The 23,788-nt window shown below is 38.5% G+C and overlaps 1 protein-coding gene across 16 annotated transcripts in view; it reads right to left on the bottom strand.

Moving 5' to 3' along the window:
• The window catches only part of TRIP12 (thyroid hormone receptor interactor 12), a 144,197-nt gene that overhangs the window by 45,158 nt on the left and 75,251 nt on the right, over window positions 1–23,788 (bottom strand). For 15 of the 16 annotated variants that reach the window (XM_059167789.1, XM_059167785.1, XM_059167790.1 and 12 more), the window contains 7 exons: window positions 23,493–23,598; window positions 20,578–20,714; window positions 15,134–15,217; window positions 13,991–14,086; window positions 3,754–3,902; window positions 897–932; window positions 720–815 (listed from right to left, as the gene is read on the bottom strand). In XM_059167789.1, coding sequence (XP_059023772.1) covers window positions 720–815; window positions 897–932; window positions 3,754–3,902; window positions 13,991–14,086; window positions 15,134–15,217; window positions 20,578–20,714; window positions 23,493–23,598 — 704 coding nt within the window. The remainder of the gene's footprint in view (window positions 1–719; window positions 816–896; window positions 933–3,753; window positions 3,903–13,990; window positions 14,087–15,133; window positions 15,218–20,577; window positions 20,715–23,492; window positions 23,599–23,788) is intronic. The other variant, XM_059167800.1, reaches the window with a different exon arrangement.

Below are 23,788 nucleotides of genomic sequence, written 5' to 3'. Positions count from 1 at the left end.
TCAAGCTGTAACAAGTAAATATAGTTTCCTTCCAACTACCTTGTTCTCTTTAAAGACATAGAAAAATAGGTTTTACATAGGGAATAAATGAAATCCAATTAGATAACTTTCAATTTTTCTATTTATAATAAATGGGTTGTTTTATATAACAAATTTTAAAATTCAAGTTTTACCCTTATGCCATATTCAAGGTTATCAGATAATGCAAATTTTATTATGCATTAAAAAGAAAAAGGCCCTTAAAACAGACCAAAACACAACCTACCACAGACCATATGGAAAAATTTCCTTTCTCCACTGACTCACTTTATAACCTTGAGCAAGCACTTTATCTCAGCTGTAAAATGAGGGTATAAATAGCTATCAACCTCATTGGGATATTTTCTAGCAATTATGAGATTATTTTAATCAAGTGCTTTAAGTTCTTCTCTGAAAGATTTTATATTCTTGATAAATGTTCTCATTAAAAATTATTAACTGAAATGATTCCATAAATGTTTTTATTAGCATCAACTTTAAACTACTGGTGTGCTAAACACAAAGTATCTTTCTAACAGTCTGGGTAAAAAATATACTTTGAATAGATAATGAATCCTTTAAAAAGTCTTTTAAGGTGGCCTTACAATTTCGATGTACTACTTTAGAATTCAGAAATCAAGAGTCTTCAGCTTGATTCCCCTAGGCCTGGTTTCAAACAAGCAGAGCAAAAGCAGGATTACCTTTTCTAGAAAGACAGGAATTGCATCTACTACAACAGCAGATGATCGAGGAAGTGCTTCCATCATGTATGTTAAGGCTCGACAAGCATGGTTCATCTACAAATAAGATAGCACTTTTACTCAATAAGAACCCAAAATTTTATCTGGGGTGTTTAAAAAAATATACCACATACTTACAATATCGAAATTATGTTCCATCTGAAGTAATGTTATCTGTTTAAAAAAAAAGATAAGAACAAACTATTAGAAGCTATCTATATCCCTAGAAGAACTGTTTCTTCCTCTACATCAACTCAAATGGAAAGTATTAGTCAAGACCTTATTCTTATAAAAATAGTACCAAGTTAAAACCTAGCATACACAAGAAATGATTATATTGAGGATGGCAGGATGCAGATTACAGCTCTTGACTTGGAAACTGTGCTAATCATCACCTCTCACAATCCAGGTCATAAAACAAAGGCTTACAACCAACTGTTCTGGTACTTCTAGCCCCCTTTCTCTGATGCCTGTTTAACAGGCATCAGTAAATACTTAATACCTAAAGAAACAGATCATCAATGCACTGGCATTTGTTAACAACTGTACAGACAGATTCAAGACTACTATTTCAACTCCTGTGAATAGACTTCTCTACAAGCTGAGTTAAACACCATTTAACTCAGCTGTAAAGTCCTCAAACACATTACTTATCACATCAGAAACTAAGTATGCACTAATTAAAACCCAAATTAATCATCGTATTCTACAACTACATGAATGAGTCCACATGCATTTCTTTTAGTTTCCCTTGTAGACAAGACCATAAGCAGATTTTAGCCATGTTTTTCAAAGGCAGAAATTCAAAACCGCTAGGGCTATGTATATATACAATCTCTTGATGAGAGATCCAATCTCTTGAAGCAGCCAAAGCTACCAAAGAAATGTCCTATCTGGGGAAGCAATCATTCAGAGTTCAATGGGAAATTTTAAATGCACTGAATTCAAGTTACAAAGTACACTTCAAATAAATGTATTTAATAATGAACATCAGATACTCTAATGCAATATTCATTTAACAGGAGTGCCTTCTCAGCTATGAATTATGCTAGGACAAGTACATCTACATATCTGAGGTCCTGATCACTTTCTTTGTGTGTGTGTGTGTGTGTGTGTGCGTGCGCACACACACACACACACACACACACCCCATTCTGGGGTTCAATGGAACCTATAACCAGTCATTTGAAATACCCACTGTAGATCGAAAGGGGTTGTCATGTTGACAGGAAAAGTAACAAGTTCTCCAATTCTTAAGATGGAATAAACATTGTAAGACCATGTTTGAGAGGAACAGCTCTAACAGATTCCTTTTCAACAAAAATGACCAGGGTCACACAAGTGAATGGTGACAGATGGATACATATTCACAATATTCAATTCTGATGGAAGATTAATCTGGCCAGTTCATTAACAATAGTCAGTATTACTAGCAGGAGCTGTCTTACATAGGTCGATGAAGCACTTAAATCTAATCAAAGGCCAGCAAATCAAGTACGTCAGATTATGTGTCAACATTTGCAGAGATTTAATAGCATCTTTATACAACTAATAAAAACTGCATCTTACATAGTATAAGCCTAGTTCTTTGTTATTTTTTAAATAAACAAGAACAACAAAATAAGACAGTTTAATTCAGGAAACAAAACCAGCTCCTAGGGAAATGGGTAGGGTGAGTGTGAATACGGAAACAGGCAAAACGTAACACAAAAATCAATACTGCTTTCACTGAACATCCAGAAATCAACATGCCAGCCCTCATTAGAAGGGAAGTGGTAATAGTTAAGTGCCAGTTCACACTATCCAGGTCTGCCTGACAGAAAGTGAAGAAACTGGTCCATCCTTTCTCACCCTGCCAGAGCTGAGCCATCCAACAAGAACAAAAGATGGCATCACCTTGTATTTCAATGAACTTCATTCAACTGTCTCCACAATCATAATGAGATCAAACAAGACAATCTGACACATCAACCATATTTTTGTCAACTTTATTTGCTATGTAAACGAAGACTTATTGAAGACTTATTAACTTGATACTTGGTTTTTAACTTCCAATATATTCATATGCTGTATGAGTAAATTCATGATGTTTATGTTAGTCTTTTGTTTTACACTCAGACTTAAATCTTAATTTCCCATATAGCCAATCTTTTTAATCTTGAACTAAGAAAACTACCAAGCTGTTGTTTAAGACTTACTTTGTTCAGGAGCCTACATTTAGTAGTGGCAATTCCTCCTCCTCTTTTTGCCCCATTAAAAAGCTCAAGCAATTAAGATGTTTTTAAATTCTAAACATCAATTCACGACTGTACTGAAAAACATCACTAAAAGGTTTTGTTTCATTTCTTTATATTTTTACTTAACGTAAAACCTAAGCTGGAAGGATTCACGTGGTACTGTGGCTGGAATGCTCTGCCGCTGCACACAATTACAACACGAAAGCTTTGTGACCCACAAAAACCTGCCACAAGGGAGCAGCTTATTACTGCCCATGTATCACCAGTTTAAAAGAGAGAGCACGTAAGTTTAGATATCACCTAATGCAACAAACAATTTAAGGTTTAAAACCAGTCATTTTAAACCGTAAGAGACTCTCAATCTCACAAAACAAACTGAGGGTTACTGGGGGGAGGGGGGTGGGGAGAGAGTGGTGGGGTTATGGACACTGGGGAGGCTATGTGCTATGGTGAGTGCTGTGAAGTGTGTAAACCTGGCAATTCACAGACCAGTACCCCTGGGACTAAAAATACATTATATGTTTATAAAAAAAAATTAGAAATTAAAAAAATAATAAAATAAAACCAGTCATTTTAAGTATCAAGAAGTAGGAGTTTAGAAAATTACAAATTCATTATTTGCAATCACTGCCAAGATCTAGAAGTGTGAAGTAAAAGCACAAAGCCACACTCTACCATCTCTTAGTTCAAACGGTATAAATAATCATGCTTCAGCAACGTTCAGTAACTGAGATAAAATGAGGGGCAAACTCTCTTACCAAAGCTGGAACGACACTCTTGACAGGAAACCCTCCCAGCGTCTCCTCATTTCCCATAACCAATAGCTGACACATTTCAATAACTGCCTGGAGCTGCTGGCTTTCATCACTTGCTTGCAGTCCTTGCAGAAGCTGTTGGGCCTTGGAGCCTTCACAGGGAGGGGAAAAAATCATTACTTTTAAACATTTAAGGAAATTATTAGTAGGTATAAAGTGTGACTCTACGTGGCAGTGGGCTGCTTATCTTTTGATCCTAGTGAAAGGCTAGGTCTATAACTAGGGCTAAGACAGGCTGCTAATATAATTCAAAACACAAATTGACTGAATTTATCTTAACTTAGACTGATCTCGCAGTATGTATTGATTTTTGTCTTTTAATTTTTCCTTTAAAATGAAACAAGTGGATTGCCTCTTACTAGCTAAAACAAAAAGATATCCCTAAGACTAATACAAATTGTTACCTCTGACACAATGACTTTTACATATATAGACTAAGCAAAAGCCTTCTGTAGGAATAACCACCTGTTAAAAAGTGATGGCCAGCCTTCAACGAAAATGCACATACTCCTGAAGTCCTGCTCAGAATAAATGGAATCCTGGTAACAGTGAAAGGGCAAGAAAATAAAGATAAACAGAGCAATGTACCTAATAGAAGAGAGTGGAAAGAATGCAGTATTTTTTTTTAAGATTTTATTTATTTATTTGTCAGAGAGAGCAGACTCCCTGCCGACCAGGATATCTGACTGATGTGCGGCTCGATCCCAGGACCCTGAGACCATGACCTGACCCAAAGGCAAAGGCTTAATCCACCGAGTCACTCAGGCACCCCTAGAATGCAGTACTTCTAAAAACAGCAAAAGACTGGCTTATTCACCTCCTCTCATTCCCTTTGCATATGACTTCCACTTTTAAGGCCCAAATTCATTGCCCAAAGAACTGAAAAACACTAAGATTCAACTCCTACAGGGATAGGCTGTGGTCAGTGATCTAGGTAACATACTCAAAAATGAAGGCCACAAAAGTGTTTCAAATTTTCATGAACACCTACACCTTCCTATCTGAAACCATAATTAATGTTCACCAAATTATAGCTAATGCTAATTTCAAGCCCTTTCTCTTCCTACACCTTCACAGGTTCTTGTCAGCATAAGGGATTTATCCTCTCCAAGTCATTAGACAGCTTAGAAATGTCAGATGTGTAGAAACTGCCAATGAAGGCGGGATTCGTATGAAAACCAAAGTATTTTATTTCAATTAAGTTACAGTGATCTTCCTCAAAGCATAGCCTTTCATGGTGATCCTTGCAATATTTAAGACTATGGCAAACGAATTGCATATAACTATTACTGCCTACCTACCTTTACCATAATGAAGAATCTACCCAAAAACATATTGCAAGAACATCAAGTTCAGACGGCTGCCATCTTTAAAAATTTTCAAACTAAACAGGAGTTCCACTTAGAGCAGGCCTATCATTTTTGCACTGAAATGAAAGGCAAAACAAATGAAGGGAAGATAAACTCTTGAAAACAGAAGAACCCTCAGTTGCTTCTAGATCTGCTTTCAAAGGATGAAACAGTTCATATATCACACTAGCACAACCACCCAAAACAAGAAAAACTAACATATCCATTGGGTGTTTTATAAACATGAAAGCTGGCAATTCTAGGACACAGATCATATTAGCATGGTCATAAGATACCACAGAACATTAAACCAACTGAAAATGACAATAAGAAGCAAAAGCCATAATTTATGTTCTGATCAATTTTGGTTTTAGAACCATGGGAGCAAAATAAAAACAAAAACAAAAACAAAACACCACAGGAGCCCCAAAGCATCTTTGTCTATGTAGCTTATATCTAACTTGTATTTATTTACAGATGTGTCTGGCATTAAGAGAGAAAAAACTTAAATACTCATTAATTCATTACATACTAATATAAACATAGTTTTGTGAAAACCGTATTTTCAAAAACAGACAATGTCAGTGATGAGCAGCGTTATAATTTTTTTGTTGTAAACTGTTTCAATGTCAAGCTTTATTAAATAAAACAGCAGTATGACCACCGCTGCAGCTACTCTTAATCTGTGGCAACATTATTCGAGATGAAGAATGTGTGAAACTCAGGTCCAGCTCTTTCACAAGGACTACTAAAAAGACATGTACTTGTTAAAGACAGTAAAATTAGTAACTCTGTTTAGCAAGGGCATCCTTACATAAAACTGAAATTATTTTCACTAGTAGCACTTGGCACTGAAGAATATAACAGCTACTGGCGCAACCTAGAACCACTGCTTTGATTCTCTCAAAAACGTACTAACAGTTTTACATACCATAGCTTTTGCAACATCAACAAAATTCAAACAGCAATGTAGAAAAGGAAAAACCTTACCAATTATTACTAGACTTTTGACCAATGGCTTTAATATTAGCTTTAATGTCTTTAGTATTAGGGTTTCAGGAACCCCAGGCAAGCTACAGACCACAGTCTGAGAAGCACTATCACAGATCAAGGTACGCAAACATTTTTTATAAAGAGCCATAGGTATTTTGGGCTTTGCAAGCCATAGGCTCTGTTGCTTTGAACTACTCAACCCTGGCCCAAAAGCAGAACAGACAATACATAAACAAGTAAGCGTGGCTGTATTCCAATAAAACTATTAATAAACACTTCAATTTGAATTTCATTTAATTTTCACATCTCACAAAATATTACTCTTAAATTGTTTTCAGCCATTTAATGTAAAATCACTTTTAGTTCACAGGCTCTATAAAACTGAGCAGGAGGCTAAATTTGGCCCTCGGGCAGGAGTGTGCCAATTGCTGAACTGAATGGGGGAGAGAACCCAGAGCACTTCAGGGAGTCACAGGAAGATGCTGCTTTTCTTTTTCTTTTTTTAAAGATTTTATTTATTTGACAGACAGAGATCACAAGTAGGCACAGAGGCAGGCAGAGAGGAAGGGAAGCAGGCTCCCCGCCAAGCAGAGAGTCCGATGAGGGCACGATCCTAGAACCCTCGGATCATGACCTGAGCAGAAGGCAGAGGCTTTAACCCACTGGGCCACCCAGGAGCCCCAAGATGCTGTTTCTGACTGAACTGGTCCCAACGGGAGATCGGCCCAGTTCTGGAGCTGTGAAGAGGGCTGGGGCTGAATCAGAAGTTTTTGTAAGACAGAACAAAACCTTGTTAAGTCTCATGGTGCTCAGAAGACAAAGGCCCTACAGAGGGAGGAGGCCTGCCTCAAACATACACAGCCACTGGCTTCTATCCTCAAGACATCTGTGACATTTTCAAACTGCATAATGAATTAAGTCTAAGTAGACAGAGACTTTCAAGGGTCTCAATCAAAACCCTAGGGGGATCACAAGGCACAAAGAGGGATGAGCCACAGGTGAAATGAGTCACACAAAACTCATTCTAAACAAGCTGATGCCTGACCAGAACAAAATAACCAGCTCCTAGCCCTTTGTTTCAATACAGAAAAGGGGGAAACAACTTTACAATGGAAAGTGTTATCTGGAGTGGCTTCAGTTCTTTTATACAAAATGACTAGCACATAAACAACTACTAGATGTATGAAGAAGCAGGAAAATCAAGCAGAGGGGCAGCTGGGTGGTCCAGTCAGTCAAATGCCTGGGGTCAAGCCCTGCGTGACCTGAGTGCCAAGTTCAAGAGTGGAGACTCTTAACCAACTGAGCCATCCAGGCACCCCCAAAAAGCAAATCTTAAAAGAAGTCAGAGGAAAAAAAAAAGACACTGCCTTGAAAGGGCACCAGTAAGACTTTTATAATTTTTTTTAAAACGATATTTTAAATTTATTTGACAGACAGAGATCACAATCAGGAAGAGAGGCCGGTAGAGAGGGAGGGAAAAGCAGGCCCCCTGTTGAGCAGAGAGCCTGATGTGGGGCTCAATCCCAGGACCGTGGGATCACGACCTGAGCCAAAGGCAGAGGCTTTAACCCACTGAGCCACCCAGGCGCCCCACCAGTAAGACGTTGAAACAGAAGACATCACAAAGTGCTAAAATGAGAATTTTATACCTGGGAAAAGTATCCTCAAAATTAAGGCAAATCAAGGGCTTCTCAAAAGCAAAGACAAATCATTACTAGTACTCATTTACCACAGGAAAATAGAAGTTCTCTGAAGAGAAAGGAAACAACTCTGATTAGGAGAGAAACTGCAGGAAGGAATTAAGAACACTGAAAATGGGATGTGTACATGGACGAAGGAATACAGAATATGGATAATCTAAAACAACAACTAGGTCTTACTGTGTTTATAACACATGTGTAAGTAAAACAAATTAAAACAAGAGCATGGGAGAGCCTAGGTGGCTCAGTGGATTAAAGCCTCTGCCTTCGGCTCAGGTCATGGTCTCGGGGTCCTGGGATCGAGCCCCGCATCAGACTCTCTGCTCAGCAGGAAGCCTGCTTCCCTTCCTCTCTTTCTCTCTGCGTGCCTCTCTGCCTGTCATATAAATAAATAAAATCTTAAAAAAAAAAAGAAAAAGAAAAAGAAAAACCAAGAGCACAAAGAATGTCAGGAGGAATAAAGAGTGAAACTACTGTTCAGTTCTTAACACTAATTAGGATGTAATAAAGTATTAATATAAGGTAGGCTATAACAAACCAAGGACATGCATTAAAATCTCTACAGTAACCTCTAACAGACATCTACAGGGATACGGAACTAAAAAGTTAGAAGACAAAAACTGGCAAAAAGGGTGCCTCAGTGCATCAGTCAGTTAAGCACTTTCAGTTAAGCAAGTGCCTTGGACTCCCGTCCTGATCCCAGGGGATCAAGCCCCATATGTCAGGCGCCCTGCTTGATGGGGAACCTGCTTCTCCCTCAGCCACTCCCCCTGCTTATGCTGCCTCTCCCTCTTTCTGCCAAATAAGTAAGAAGAAGAAAAAAAAAGGGCGCCTGGGTGGCTCAGTGGGTTAAGCCGCTGCCTTCGGCTCAGGTCATGATCTCAGGGTCCTGGGATAGAGGTCCGCATCGGGCTCTTTGCTCAGCAGGGAGCCTGCTTCCTTTCTCTCTCTGCCTGCCTCTCTGCCTACTTGTGATCTCTCTTTCTCTCTCTCTGTCAAATAAATAAATAAATAAATAAAATCTTTAAAAAAAAAATAAAGACAATTTTTAAAAAAAAGACAAAAAAAAAATGACACCATACTGTTCGTTACACATGATGGAAGAAATGCAAAATGGTATGGCTCCAATAAGGCTGATTTACAGCAATCTACCCTAAACATAATGCAGGAAGAAATACGAAAGCAGTGTTTGACTGAAACACACCGAAGACTGGAAATACCTGAATGTCCGAGACATGATAAAAAAGCCATGCATCCCCACAGCAGAGCACTAAAGCAGCTCTACAAAAAGGAATCTAGTATCTCCTCTTTCCATGTGTAGCAGCTATAGGAAGGGGATCACCGAAATACTATTAAAGGCAACCTCAAGGGTATAAAGCTTACTCCTCCTATCTTAAAAAGGAAGTGTGTAGCAAATAATATGAATTTGTTTTTGTTTTAAGTAAATAACAGAAGGACAAGCCATAAAATTAACAAAGGCTATTTGTGTGGGAGGAGGAAACAGGGTAAAGGGAATAGCAAAAGAAGCTGACTTCCCTAAATAAACCTTATTTGTAGACCAGACTTTCTATACCATGTAAATATCCCATAAGGATAAAATTGAAAAAAAAAATTTAAAAGCAACCTCTAGAAATTAAAAGAAAATCAAGCAAATGAACCAAATCAACTTGGAGACCTGAATGAAGAGAAGGATCATTTCAAGAGACTTTAAAATACCAAAACTTGACCACAGAATGAGTCCCCAAGAACAGCCAACAACGTAAACTTGAAAAATTAAAACTCAATAATATTACTTTTGGTGTTAAGCTGGAATTCTGTATTGTAGGAGAAAGCAAATAAGTGACCATGTTACTATCCTTGGGAACTGAAACTTCCGGCTTGGGAGAAAGAAGATACAAAATAAAGGTAGATAAAAACCTCCGAGCCCTAAATTTAAATTAACACTAAAAGTGGAAACTCATGATTTTATTTTATTTATTTATTTTTAAAGATTTTATCCATTCATTTGAGAGAGAGAGAGCACAAGTAGGTAGAGTGGCAGGCAGAGGGAGAGGGAGAAGCAGGCTCTGCTAAGCAGGGAGCCTGATATGGGACTCGATCCCAGAACCCTGGGATCATGACCTGAGCCAAAGGCAGCCGCTTAACCGACTGAGCCACCCAAGTGTCCATGATTTTATTTTAAAAGATAAAATACAGAGGCGCCTGTGTGGCTCAGTGGGTTAAGCCTCTGCCTTCGGCTCAGGTCATGATCTCAGGGTCCTAGGATGGAGCCCCGCATTGGGCTCTCTGCTCGGTGAGGAGCCTGCTTCCCCCCCCCTCTCTCTCTGCCTGTAGACAGATAAATGGGGGAAAAAAAAAGAAAAGAAAAGAAAAGAAAAGTAAAGAAAAAAAAAAAGATAAAATACAATTTTTCCTAGGTTTGTTTACTACACGTACCTAGTAACAATGATCACCCCAGGGCCACTTGGGTAGCTCAGTCGGTTATCCGTCCAGACTTCTGGTTTTAACTCAGGTCGTTATATCGAGATCTCAGAATTAAGCCCCACATCACTGCCTCATCAGAGCTGGCTTCGGATTCTTTCTCCCTTACCCTCTCCTGGCTGTACACTGGTGCTCTCCCCTCCCCCTCAAATAAATAAAATCTGAAATAAATAAAAAAAAGAAGCCACCACAGTAGCAATGAGTAGACCTCTGCCCCTGACTATGAGCTCTAAATACTATCTCATATAAAAGAAACCAGGGTGTTCTCTGAGAAAATCCCTGATTTCAGGTATCTGAGGTGGAGGTTTTGAGCCTGATGTATCAGAAAGGAAGTCACAAAAAACTGCTAGGGATCATATCAGAAAGACTGAGAAGCCACCTCCCAAAAGATGCCATCATCCAATGACAGGACAATTTAATCATCAAAAAAATCAGTAAAATGTCTCCACTTGAAAGTGGTATTTAGAAACAACAACAATGGCACTTTGGAGGATGCAAAAACCAACTCTTTTCCAAACTGGTATGGAGAGAAATCTGTTTTCCTATACCGGCTATTCTTCTGTGTAACAAAATAGAAGGAAGATATTCTTAATATGTTTCTACTAAATTACCTCTTTTACTTCTATGCATAAATTCTGCTCATTAGATGTGAATTACTATCAGTTTATAATCCCTGTCACCTAGGCACTGAGTTTTGATGGCTTAAGAGACAATCAGACTTTATGTGCCTCCTAAGTATTAGAACATACTACCACTTTTGCTTAGTCTTTCCCCACCAAGGAAATAAAGAATAAAACTGGAATCCGAAAAAGCCTCTAGATCCAAACACCAGTTTATAAAGAAGCACACCTGTACTATTTGAGAGAAGGAAACTTGATGCTCATTGGACTTACTGGACAATTACTGAAGAAATTACCACTTTATTTTTCAGGTATGATAATGGTCATTGGGGGGGAGGGGTGGTCCTATGTTTTAATGAGCATTATCTTGAGCTACATTATTAAATGTGTCTAGATAATATTATATAATGCCCGGGATTCATTTCCTACAATGTGGGAGAAGGAATGTGGTAAGGGTAAAGACAAAGACTGGCCATGCAGTAGGCATTACTGAACTGGATGAGGGTGGGGGGCACTTTCTCTACTCTGGTTTTATTCTATGGCTCACATTAATTCCATATGCAATGGTCAACCCTTAATATGAATTTGATATTGATGATTTTAATACTCTTTTTTTTGTTTAAGACAGATTTTATTTATTTATTTGAGAGTGAGTGAGTAAGAGAGAGAGCATAAGCTGTGGGGAGAGACAGAGAGAGAGAAGCAGACTCCCAACTGAGCAGGGATACTGATGCAGGGCTCATTCCCAGGACCCTGGGATCATGACCTGAGCAGAAGGCAGATGCTTAGCTGACTCAGCCACTCAGGTATCCCTAATGTTAATACTCTTAAAAAGTTTTTTCAAGCTTTCTCCAAGAAATAAATGAAGTGGTAAAATATGTGAATCAAATTTCTCTCAAGGGACAGACACACACACACACACACAAACTTAAGAAATGTATTAACGGATGATTCCAACAGATATTTTGATACTGATTTAAATAAGCAAAAACTGTAAATGGATTTATGAGAGGCCTAGTACATTTGCACTCTAAACAGGCAACTAGTAAAAGTAAGGATTCCTCTTAACCATGGTACTGTCTAAAATTTAAAAATTTTTGTCCTTATAGCCACAAATTCAATGACATGCAAATGAAATTACACATAGGACTGCCTTAAAAACAATCTTGGGGTGGGGGGGGCGACCTGGGTGGTTCAGTGGGTTAAGCCACTGCCTTCAGCTCAGGTCATGATCTCAGGGTCCTGGGATCAAGCCCCGCATCGGGCTCTCTGCTCGGCAGGGAGCCTGTTTCCTCCTCCCTCTCTCTCTCTCTTTCTCTCTCTCTCTCTGCCTACTTGTGATCTCTCTCTGTCAAATAAATAAAATCTTAAAAAAAAAAAAATCTTGGGAGTGGGGAGAATGACTGAGGATATTAACTGAAACAGTAATTGCTGAGGATTAATAATTACTGATTGGTTCGTGGAGGTTATTCTACTACTATTCTCTCAACTTTTGCATGAATCTTTTTCATAAAATGTATCATGCCATTGTCCTTTTCTTAATCCTTCAATGGTTCCTGAGTTCCATTATTGGTTAAACCCATACTTGCTGCGGGCCTGCCAGGCCCTACATGACCTAGTGATTATCTACCCTTCTCAGATTTCGTCTTCTACAACTTGGCCCTTTCCAAAGGCCCCTCTTGCTTTTCCTCCAACATGACAAGCTAATTCCCACCTCTGGTGGTGCACTTCCCCTTCCCTCAGACCTGTACAGGGTTGGTTTCCTCACTTCATTTAGGTATCCACAAATTCACCCTGCCTCAGAACAGGTTACTCTAACCAGCCTAAGTATACCCCCCCCATCAGCCAACCTACATCCTCACTTTGTTTTCCTCCACTGCATTAGCACTAACTGAAATTTTTCTGCTGGAGAACAGTCTTTTTATTGCCAGGGTCACCCTCTAGCATGGAAGTTCCATGTGGTAAACAACTCTGGGTACTATCCTGTTCATGACTCAGGACAATCCCAGTACCTAATAAATGACACTAAGTAAGAATCCTCCTTTAAAGGTTCATGAGAACTTTGCAACAGGGTACGTTATCTGAGAGCTGAGTGTCATGGCAGCAAAAACTAAACCAAACCAAACCAAAAATACCAGCTGCTTCTTAAATTTCCTGTCAAATGCTAAGGCCAGAAACTTGAAAGGGACTTAAGCATAAATACACATATGTGAGCATATGTCCACACATTAAAAAACAGGAACAACAACTTGGAATATTTGATGGAAAATTATATTAGCACATATCAGTGAGGTCAGAGTCAATAAACTTCAGTTAACACTTTAGAAGTGTTGAAATTAATCATGACTAAAGTCTAAAAAGAGCCAGCTGATTCTTTGGAAACTTTATCAATGAAGTTATTATAAAAAAAAACTGCTTAAATGTAAATTCTGTTTAAGGAAGCTAAAGATAGTATTCTATACCAGAAAGAATTTAACCGGATTTGTAATTATGCAGAAGTTATTCCTGATACAAACTGCCACTTCAAGAGTCAGTGTTTTGTCTACCATATATGACAAGATCTCTGGATCATAATATGTTAATTTGATTAAATGAGTCTAGCGACTGGTAATTCTGCTGAGAAATCTTTTCTCTCTGGCTCACTCTAAATTGACTGTCTTACGGATTAAATTTTATTATGCCACACAAAAATCAAGATTCAAATCTATGCAAATCATGTAATCAGTTGCTATAATATAATCAATGTAATCATCTGAGATTCTTTACTATGCTAGAGTTAAACAAAGATTCAATCTTGCCATAACTCTGGATGATTTGCTAATGACTCAAATCTAGTAATCAAAAATAAAAGTACAGAAGAACCTAGAGTCTTCTTAAACGCAAGAATGAGCACAAACCCTATTTTTTAAACAGTTTTAAGTTCATGAGAACCTCCTTATATGAAAGCCTCCTTACAGCAATAAATAAACAGCAAAAACAGCACCCACCTAATTATTAAAGGTTTGGGGGGAGGGCAAATTTAAGAGTATTCACTTACTAGCTCCACTTCCAATTGTTCTATGGAAAAGTTGTGACATCCGGGGACCGAGAGGGCCAAAGAGATGAGGAGGAAGACCCCTGGCCTCTAACAAAGCTAAAGAAAAAAGAAAGGCATGAGGAATAGTTGAATTGTAAATGCAGTTGATATTACATAAAAATTTCAAGCAACTGATTCATCTCACACGTAATGTTACTCCCCCCTCCCTTTTTTTTAAAAGAGAAACTACATCAAACTTTTCAGGCCACTCTTAGATATGAATTAATATAAGTCACAACACCCAAGTGCTAGTTTGAAGGAATATTAAGGTTTTATGGAGATACTAAATATCAGTGCCAGAGGGGACTGTAAAAATAATCAAAGAAAAACCCAGAGTAAGTATTTACTTTTAAGAAATTATAGGTTAAGCACCCTTGTTGCTTTCCCGCTGATACTGGTCATGAGATCTTCCAAAAAAACATATGGAAAAATTATTTTTTATCAGGTCCAAAAGGTGAGAAAAAAATGTGTTCACAAGACTTCTAGTTGAAAAGAGACTGCTGTAAGTTACTTTAGGAACTTAAAAGCAATGTGAAAGTGCTTTCTAAATAATGTTTCTCAGAAGCCTCACACTGGGGATCTATCATAGAAACCAACCGTGTGAACACAATAATAATAATACATCTCCACCACCACCCATTTGTAAAGAGCATACAAATAATATAAGGCTGCTTTTTTAAAAGCACACCATTAAAATACATGGTGTTTAGGTATACACTTACATTCATTTTAAAATAGGTGACCAAGAACACAAAAGAATACAGCAAAAGCACCCCACTGGGATGCATTACCGTTAGCAGAACCAGAGGACAACATTTTAAGCTATCCCCTTTTCAAGACCTTCCTAAATCCTTACCAACTATACAAGCAACTGTAATGGAGAACATTTTAAAAACAAAAAACACATATATTATCAGATTTTGTCTAAACAGTAAAAATAGAGAGCCAGATCATCTTCCAAATCCAAATCATCACAAATAAGTTTAAGTACAGGCATTGCTAGATTATGTTTCAATGAGCTTATCTGAATTAATTTTAACAAAGAACAGAAGTCACAGGCAGCCTATGATAATGGTTCCTTGTAAGCTCATTAACTGTCTTTACCTTGTAATCGTCCCATCTCAGAATCATCGGATTCACTCTCCCCAGAGGTGGTCATGCCCACGGCCCCTGCAACAGAACTAGAGGCTTCAAAAGGGGGGGAGAAAACAAGGTGAGGGTTAGGAGAGGAGCAGTCAAACTCAATATGTCTGGTTTACCTTAAAAAATAAATAAAGAACAGAGTTTTACAGACCACCACCAACAAAGGCAGCAATTAAATGTGTCTCCCCGTTGCACACTCAGCTCTTAATGATTTCGCCCTGTAACTTCAATGAACGAAAGGATGGCTCAACTATCTTAAGAGTTCAACAAGCATAAAAATACAAGCTTTACATTCCTTCCATACATGGCTCTGACAGATTCCTCATGCCTCTGAAACTATTCCTCTTGTCCTGAAATCATGTACCAAAAGTCCATGAAGATCACACTGCCAAAACCACCATGAGGTTGAATAGATGGGGAATTAGTCACAATCAGAACAGAAAGCAAAACTGACATCGGGGGGCGACGTTCCAAGCAGACATGTGTCTTCTTCAGTTGGCCTGACTTTACTTCTCGGCTGCACTCTTGACAACAATCACTCAGACGTTTTCTCTAAGAGCACGCAGATGATACCCTTCTTATTTCCAGGGTAAAATATGGAAGATATACATTACGACCAATAGCAAAGCAGTTTAGGACAAAATAGAGGACAACTAGGATGTCAAAACCAATGCAGAAAAAAGAGTTCAGATTTAGAAGGATTCTACTACCCAAAAAGCTAAGTTGAGCAGTAAGTCAGCCTAAGCAAAGAGAGGCTGATTCTATTGTGAACCTGACCAGATGAAACGATATTCCTCTAAAACCAGCAGTTTTGCTGTTCCTCCTCTCAGTGTCCGCTGAGTCTTTAAGCATTTATTCTATACAACTAACCTGTGTATGACAACATTATCCACAATACCCTAAGCCCTGACAGAAGATCAGCCCAGAACATTTTTTATTGTTAAAAGTACATGGATAATGGATGTGAATTTACAGAGCTTTTCTGAAGAGATGTTAATATACGAGCCACAAACTGTAAATTTTCTTAATAATTTTCTTCACATCTCATTAAGTATTTTCTACGATTTCACTGGGATTTTTAAAAAATTCGCATTAAAAACATATGGCTTAAACAGGAGTCAGTTAACTATGGTCTACAGGCCAAATTCAATCCAGCACATCATTTTGTCAATAACAAAATAACATTTCTTTAAAACACAGCCAAACTCATTGTTTTACACATTTTCTGTTGCTGCTTTCCTGCTACAACCACTGAGGTGGGTTGTTAGTTCCAACAGAGCCTGCAGGAAGCCTAAAACATCAACTATTTGGCCTTTTACAGGAAAGATTAGTTCCCTGGTTTATATTCACAGGTTAGCAAGAAATACTAATATTAAAGTGTATCAGAGTTTAACAAAATCCACACTTCTGGGGAAGAAAAAAGAGTAACCTGCACTCTGGAATGCTACTTACACGCTGCATTTACGAAATGCTTACCATCTGCAAGCTGTGTCTATTTCCTTACGACCATATAGGGAGGCTGCTCAGCTTTTTCACACTCGTGAGGTTAACTGAGGCCTTGTGACTTTCAGTGTACTTAGTTGCCCAAGGTTGACTGGCTACCCTCAGAGATCAGAGATCTGAGCCCCAGTGAGTTGTACTCAAATACTGTACTCTAATGGCCCCTTAAATATATTCTTCAGTACTAAATATATTCTTCAGTACTAATTTTTCATTCTAGTACAGCTGCTTCTTCACATTAAACAGAAATCTTAACAAATACTGTTATTAAGGTTCCGATTATGACTGAATTCGTTAAAGTAACTCTTAAACTTGCTTTTAAACTCTTCCAATTATGTGCAGAGAAAATACAACGGCTTAACAAATCAAGTCACTGTTTTTTTTTTTAAGTACCCTCTGGCACCACATCTTTTTTAGGGAAACAAAGCAAGGCAAAACAAAATTTCACTTGGGAAAGTAATGCTGAGTTTTTTCAGTTTATGTATTAGAGGGTCACCATAAGGAGGGGCAAGGATATTCTGATTTTTCATGGAGGTGGAGAGCTTGTTTTGACAGAAATCAGTCACTGAACCCCTAGAAAAAAATCTTTCACCATCCCACTGATGGCGAGCAGTAATCATCTGTCTACTATAGTTCCCTGTAGTATTACAGAATTAGATAAACCAAACTAGCCTCGCCCGTGAGTGGCGGTTTGTAAAGTGATGCAGGTAAGGAAGTGTTATCAGCCAACAGGAGTCAGTGATAAAATTCTTTAGTCAGCGCCTCAAAACTCCCTGGGCAGCTTGCACAAGACCTGTCCTAACACAAATATAAACCTAAGATTATCAAGCAGAGAAAATGTGATGCCAGATTTTTAAGAGGTGTCAATCTTTTATCATGTTGTTGTTTAAACCACTACCTCCCCCACCTAGTCTTTAGCATGTCTTCAGGGTACCATGCAAGATAGTTTCTAATACACAGCTGAATTAAAACTATGGAAAAAATATTTAAATTAGAACATAAGAAATTTATCACAGAACCCCACATCTTTGTACCTTAACCAATGAGGCTCCTTACGGAGAAAGACAATAAAATATCAGAATGCTGATAAAATTCAAATTCACTGAACAGGAACCTTTTCCAGATCCCTAAAGGCAATCAGTAGCAGGACTTTTCAGGAGTATAACGAAAACATTTGAGCAAGGCCAAAATAATAACTGTTAGTAATGTAATTATGCCTTACATGGGCCCTGGTATCAGGTGATACAGACACATCTAATTTTTAGGGATTCCAAACAAAAGTAGTTAGGGAGATAAAAAACTGACAGAACTGGGGTTGCTTTCTTTTTTAAAACTCACCCTATTCGTTTCCTGTGAAATTAAGATTCTCAGCACAAAATTAGGTTTCAGAACATAGGCTATTTTTCCCTGCCATCTGACTGTTCTGCAGGTATAAGGAAGAATACTTGATTTCTCACTTTAGAGTCTCTAGTATTTATAAAACTTTACCAGCACTATGAAGAGGTACACAGTTCTGATTAAAGTCCAAAACTAGGCCCCCAACTCATGGGAAAATGTGATGAGCACTTTACTTTCAACTCCAAGAGCTAGCATCTCTCTTCTACGAAAAACGAGGGAAGTGGCTCCAAATATAAGTAGATTTCAAGGTGACCAAACAAGTACACCGTTATCAGCCAGTTTTCCTAAGTGTGAACAATACTGGCAAAGTCAGGGTGATGGGAGTAGGTCTGCCGAAGGTGGAGCAATGCTTAAACACTACATGTACGAAAAGCAGTAAGCTTATTTCAATGACTTCACTGGAATAGGTCAGGAAAATGGTATTTCCAAAAATAAATAACACTGGGGGAAAAAACAACCATAAAAACACTGAGAGATTAAATCAACCTCTTTCAATTAATAAAAACATTATTTCAAAATAAATGTTTCCAATAGAGTGTTACATCAACTCTTTAAGAGCTGTCTTTGAAAAGATGCTTGCCAAGAGATGCTCTAAGTTATTACCACCATCAGTTTATACTCCACACTAGAGGGTTTTATTTCTCTTTAAATTCCAATTGTACATATGGAAAAACAAAAGCACATCACACAGAAGAACTTCATGCCCAGTTAATAAGGAATCTGCTTCTTCCCGCAGCACTCCTTCAGTGGGCTGGCAGAGAGGATACCCATGGCACCTAGAAGGCATCCTGCTTCCAAAGCAAAACCAAGCAGTGCTGTGTGGCTCGTGTTATCTTTCCCCTGAACGTGGAAAATACTGAGATCACAGCACGACTTCCACTCTCAAAGACAAGGAACATAAGCATTTACGAGGCAGGCTTATGGACCTAATCCCCTGAAACTTTTATCCTCTTACGTAAATACACCACGGATCAAAACTTCACACAGTGCCCCTCATCCTGCCTGTCAGTGGTACCATCTGAGATTATCTCTGGGACTGTTTGGGATGCGGAAGGACAAAGCCATCAGAAAGGCGCCCCTCTTTTTCGAAAATCTGGATTTCAGAGTCCCACAGCCAGGGGCACTCCCACAACCTTAACCACTATGTGCCTCAGTTTTCCCTCATTGTTAAAGAGGAGGAGAACAGTAGTCACACCTCAGCATCTTGTTTTGAACATTAAATGAGAGTATATGTAAAGTGCTTAATACCGTGTCTGCAGCAGTGTATACTCTACAAACGCTAGCTCCAATAATCACTGTCATGGGTCCACTTTAACACACTCGGCAGCTCCATTTCTGTCCTCCACGTAGGAACTGCCCTACTTCCATAGGCAGACTTGAAATAAAACATTAAAACACTGAGAAGCATAGCCTGTGTGGCATCAAGAGCTTCGGTGATTTGTATGTGCAATGGGCTGTGGTTTCCCTCAAACTTAACCCTTCTGCTAAACTATTCTTTAAAAAAAAGTGCATGAAAAATGTCCCCTCTCACCAGAAGAGATGGTTCAAGTTCGCCATGCCACTTAACACACAAAACCAAGACAGACAGTGGTAAAACTGTTAAGCTGGACAGAACGCTGAGACAAGCAGCACAAAACATGAATAGTGGTGGGCAAACTAGAACCTTCCTGGCCAACTAGGGCATAGGCTCCACCACAGGCATGAAAGAAAACTAGCACACACGCCAATCTTAGGTGAGAACACCGTTAAAGTAAGAACATACCTACACCTAAGGCCATGTGTATCATTCTGAAAAAAGGGACTCATCACACCCAGGCTCATAGTGAAGTAATGACCTGTAACATCTTCCCATCTGTTCTTTATGTTGCAGAGAAATACTTAGGACAAGCTACATTTTAAAACCTGTTGGCGACAATTAACTTCTCGAGTATTAGCCTTCTTTTCTTCTTGGTGACAGATACATTTTTAAAGCTGAAATGAGTGGGGGAGAAGCCTTATTTTTGTTGTGCTAAAATATCAAGTAGAATAAAAGTAAGCCCATAAAAACATAAATGGCATTCTTAAAGTTCCTTTTGAGCAGAACACTTACTACTTTTTAGGGGTTACTACATTCTCCATTAAAATTTACACATGTATGAAGAAGCAATAAGCCATATCCTTACTTTCTTATTACGAACTTAAATTTTCATTGTGCAACTACTGTATATCAGCACTGATATAGAAGAACCTTCACAGAAAGTGACGTTATTTCCTAAAATCCCTCTGAACGTAGTTAGTACAAACTTGGATTTGGAAAAGAATTAAAAAAGAAAACCGAATGAATCCAACTCATCAAAAACCAGACCTATAAAGTAAAACAAAGGAGAACACGTTTATCTGATGGTAATATCAAGTATATCTCTGTCTCCTCTCTTGTCTTATAACGGGTATGCCTGCAAGGTAATTTCTCTCTCAACAAATCATTAAAATACATAAATGCATTTTAGGGCTAAGACATGCCAATCTACCTGCGGCTCCTTGGGGAGTTTCGTCTGTCCGTGCAGCTGAAGAATTCACGGTCTCCTGGCTGCTTTCAGGGTCCGCCATTTTCTCCTGTCGACGAGCTTCAGCTGCTCCTCTTTTGCCCAGGCCAGAGCCTCGCCGACTGCAACAGAAAGATGCCATCACAGGCAGCACTACCAGTGACCAGGAGTATGTCCATGCAGCACAAAGCTCCAATGCATGGAGCACAAAGACAGTTTCTTCTTTTTCCATAGAAATTGTTGCAAAAAATCATTATGGGTAACAACCAAGACTTTGTATATTTAAAATTCTTCCAAGTTACACTGCATTCACAATACATGCTTTTGTGGTGCTATGAGCTGTTGTCATCTTTACAAGGCAGAAATGATTTTTCAGCACTTCAATTAAATGGAAAAGTGACTCCTACTGAAAGAATTCAACTCACTTAAAACAGATCCCCACTTCCAGGCTAAATAGTGGATCAATATACAAGCGACGCTTGACAATGCAGGGGGAGGGGGGAAGAAGAGAAAAAGATGTGAGAAATTATCACTTAAATTCCAGATAACTTAAATAAACAAAAAAAGAACTACCCTAACAATGAACAAGAGATCCGTCCTTTAGAATAAAAAATTAAAGATTTAACATTTATAAACACATACAGATTATACTGAGGGAAGAAACTGGTTTAGGACTGAGGCACAGTGTAATATGGAAAGAATAATGATCAGTTATTTCTCACAAAGCAAATTACATTTTACTGATGATAAGCTTTTCTATTTTAATAAAGAAATCAGTAAGCAAATCAGGTAAAAACAGAAGATTTCCCCAAATTATTGTAAGTTGGTATTGCTTAAATAGCAGGCCTCCAAATTAGGAAATGAAAAAACACACTACTAAGGAAATGTTTTAGACCAAAGTCAAACTGCAGTGGAACTAGACGCTGGCCAGAAAACAATGAGGAAGCAGCAGGCATAAGTGACACATAAATGAAGGCTCTGAATTACCAGAGAGTACTAGAAGAGTCTGTTCTTCCAAGTAGTAAAAAATCCTCCCTAAATAGGGATTTGTTTAGCCAATCTTTTCTTCTACGGAAACAGCTCACTCCAGACCCAATTTACCAAGCTACAAATTAGTGGGCTTCAAATTAATTCATCTACTTAACATTCAATTTGCATAACCCATGTGACACACACTGTGCTCCACAGTTTGATATCCTCAAGGAGTATTAGTCTAAAGAGAGATGAAGACACGGCTGCAGCAGGCTGGAAAAGCACTAAAGTTAAGACAAATTGCCACTAATACAGAAAATTTTGAGATAAAGAGCATTTCTGGCAGGCGGCTAATAGCTGGTATAGAGAATAACCATGTAAACTGTAAGTAATTTCACGTATGCTAACACAGTGGTCATGAGGAGGAAGGCGGCAGGCAGCAGACAACCATGGGACACTAGATTACCTGACTTTGCATCAACTTAAAATTAATTTCAACCCCAGTGAATTTGGTTTATATCTCAGATTATCAACTCTGGGGAAGCCACATTCAAAAATCTAGCCCCAAATTTTTGGCTCTCAGGGTTCTCATAAAATTATTGCCAAGAACCCACAGAAGCAAACAGGTATACTAATCCAGATATTTTATTTTTATTTTTTTAAGATTTTTTTAAAAATTTATTTATTTGACAGAGGTCACAAGTAGCAGAAAGGCAGGCAGAGAGAACGGAGGAAGCAGGCTCCCTGCTTGAGCAAGGAGCCCGATGCGGGGCTCGATCCCAGGACCCTGGGATCATGACCTGAGCCGAAGGGAGAGGCTTTAACCCACTGAGCCACCCAGGCGCCTCTACTAACTCCAGATATTTTAAACAGCATTTTAAACAATCCAAATAGAACCAGAAAATAACTGAAAAAGTAGAGATTTAAGTGCCACGAGTCCTTTTCTTATGACCTGCAATTAGTTACTCTGTTTCCTTGTGCCACTACCGTATTTGTCACCAAGAGAGGTCATTGTGGCTCATCTTAGAGAAACAACAGAAGAGTTAAAACCTTCCAGTTCACCTGAGTTAGAGTAGGGAAAAGGCAAACTGAAACCATTTGCCCTCATCACTGTTATCTGGGCACATTTAGAACAAACTACATATAAAAGAGGAGTAAGTCCAACCCAGCTGCCAATAACTAGCTGCACAAAGGCATTTGAGCAACTGACCATGCGTGAAAAGGTGAGGAAATTATTAAGAAAAAAAAATGTTGACTAAAGATTCTCAATCAGTTAATAAAAGAATGTGAAATAACACACTGTATCATATCAAAGGTAGTTGGTTTTCTGAAAATGAGATCCAAACCAGCAACTGGGAAAATGGGAACTGAAGACATGAAAGCAGACACATGACACCCACATTCCTCTGCGAGGGGTAGGTGTTGTAATACAAAATGAAAATGAAGTACATCTCTCCCCCTGATCCATTAAACTCAAGTGATGCCAACACTCTGAGAAACTAATTAGGCAATATTAGGCAATATTACAACCATTAAAACAGGCATCCCTTTTGGTCCATTAATCACACTATTGGGAAATTTAGCTACCTCTGAAAAATAACCCCAATCTGCATTAAGATGCTCATTAGAGATTTACTGGCCAACTGGAACTCTGAAAACAATGAAATGTCCAATAGTGAAAATAATATAGCAACAGAGGAAATGGTAGAGGGTAAGAGTGTTATAAAAAAACTGCATGATTAATACTTAGCAAAAACATGTACATCAACACTGGGGAAGAATTCAATTATATTGGTAAGTTTCTTTACTACTCAATTTTCAAGTGAAAATTTCAGTAATTTTTGAAAACTCAGAAAGGTAAGGATTCTAATGAAAGCTGAATAGAAGATAACAAACTGGCTCATAAACTGGAAAAACCAATGTGTTACCTGGCACTAGCACAGGAGCCCGTGGTCTTTTGGCGTGTGCTCCGCCTCAAACTGGGGAGCTCAGCAGGTGGGGATTCACTGCGCTTCTTGGTAGATTTTCTTAAACCTATACACGTGAAATGCAAAAGTGCATTTTTTAAAAAAGAAATTATCATAAAGTAAAAATTACACAGTTCTTCAGGTCAAAAATCCATTGCATCTTCCACGGGCTCTCTAGCACTCTGCTAGATTTCTGTCGCAGTGTGCCTTTACTTACCCAATCCACCCTGGCAAGGTTAATATGGAACTCGGCGTTC

The sequence above is a fragment of the Mustela lutreola genome, chromosome 3 (assembly GCF_030435805.1).
Source record: "Mustela lutreola isolate mMusLut2 chromosome 3, mMusLut2.pri, whole genome shotgun sequence".
Lineage (NCBI taxonomy): Eukaryota > Metazoa > Chordata > Mammalia > Carnivora > Mustelidae > Mustela > Mustela lutreola.
The sequence above is the reverse complement of the archived record's forward strand: the minus strand, read 5'-3'. Positions and strand labels throughout refer to the sequence as shown.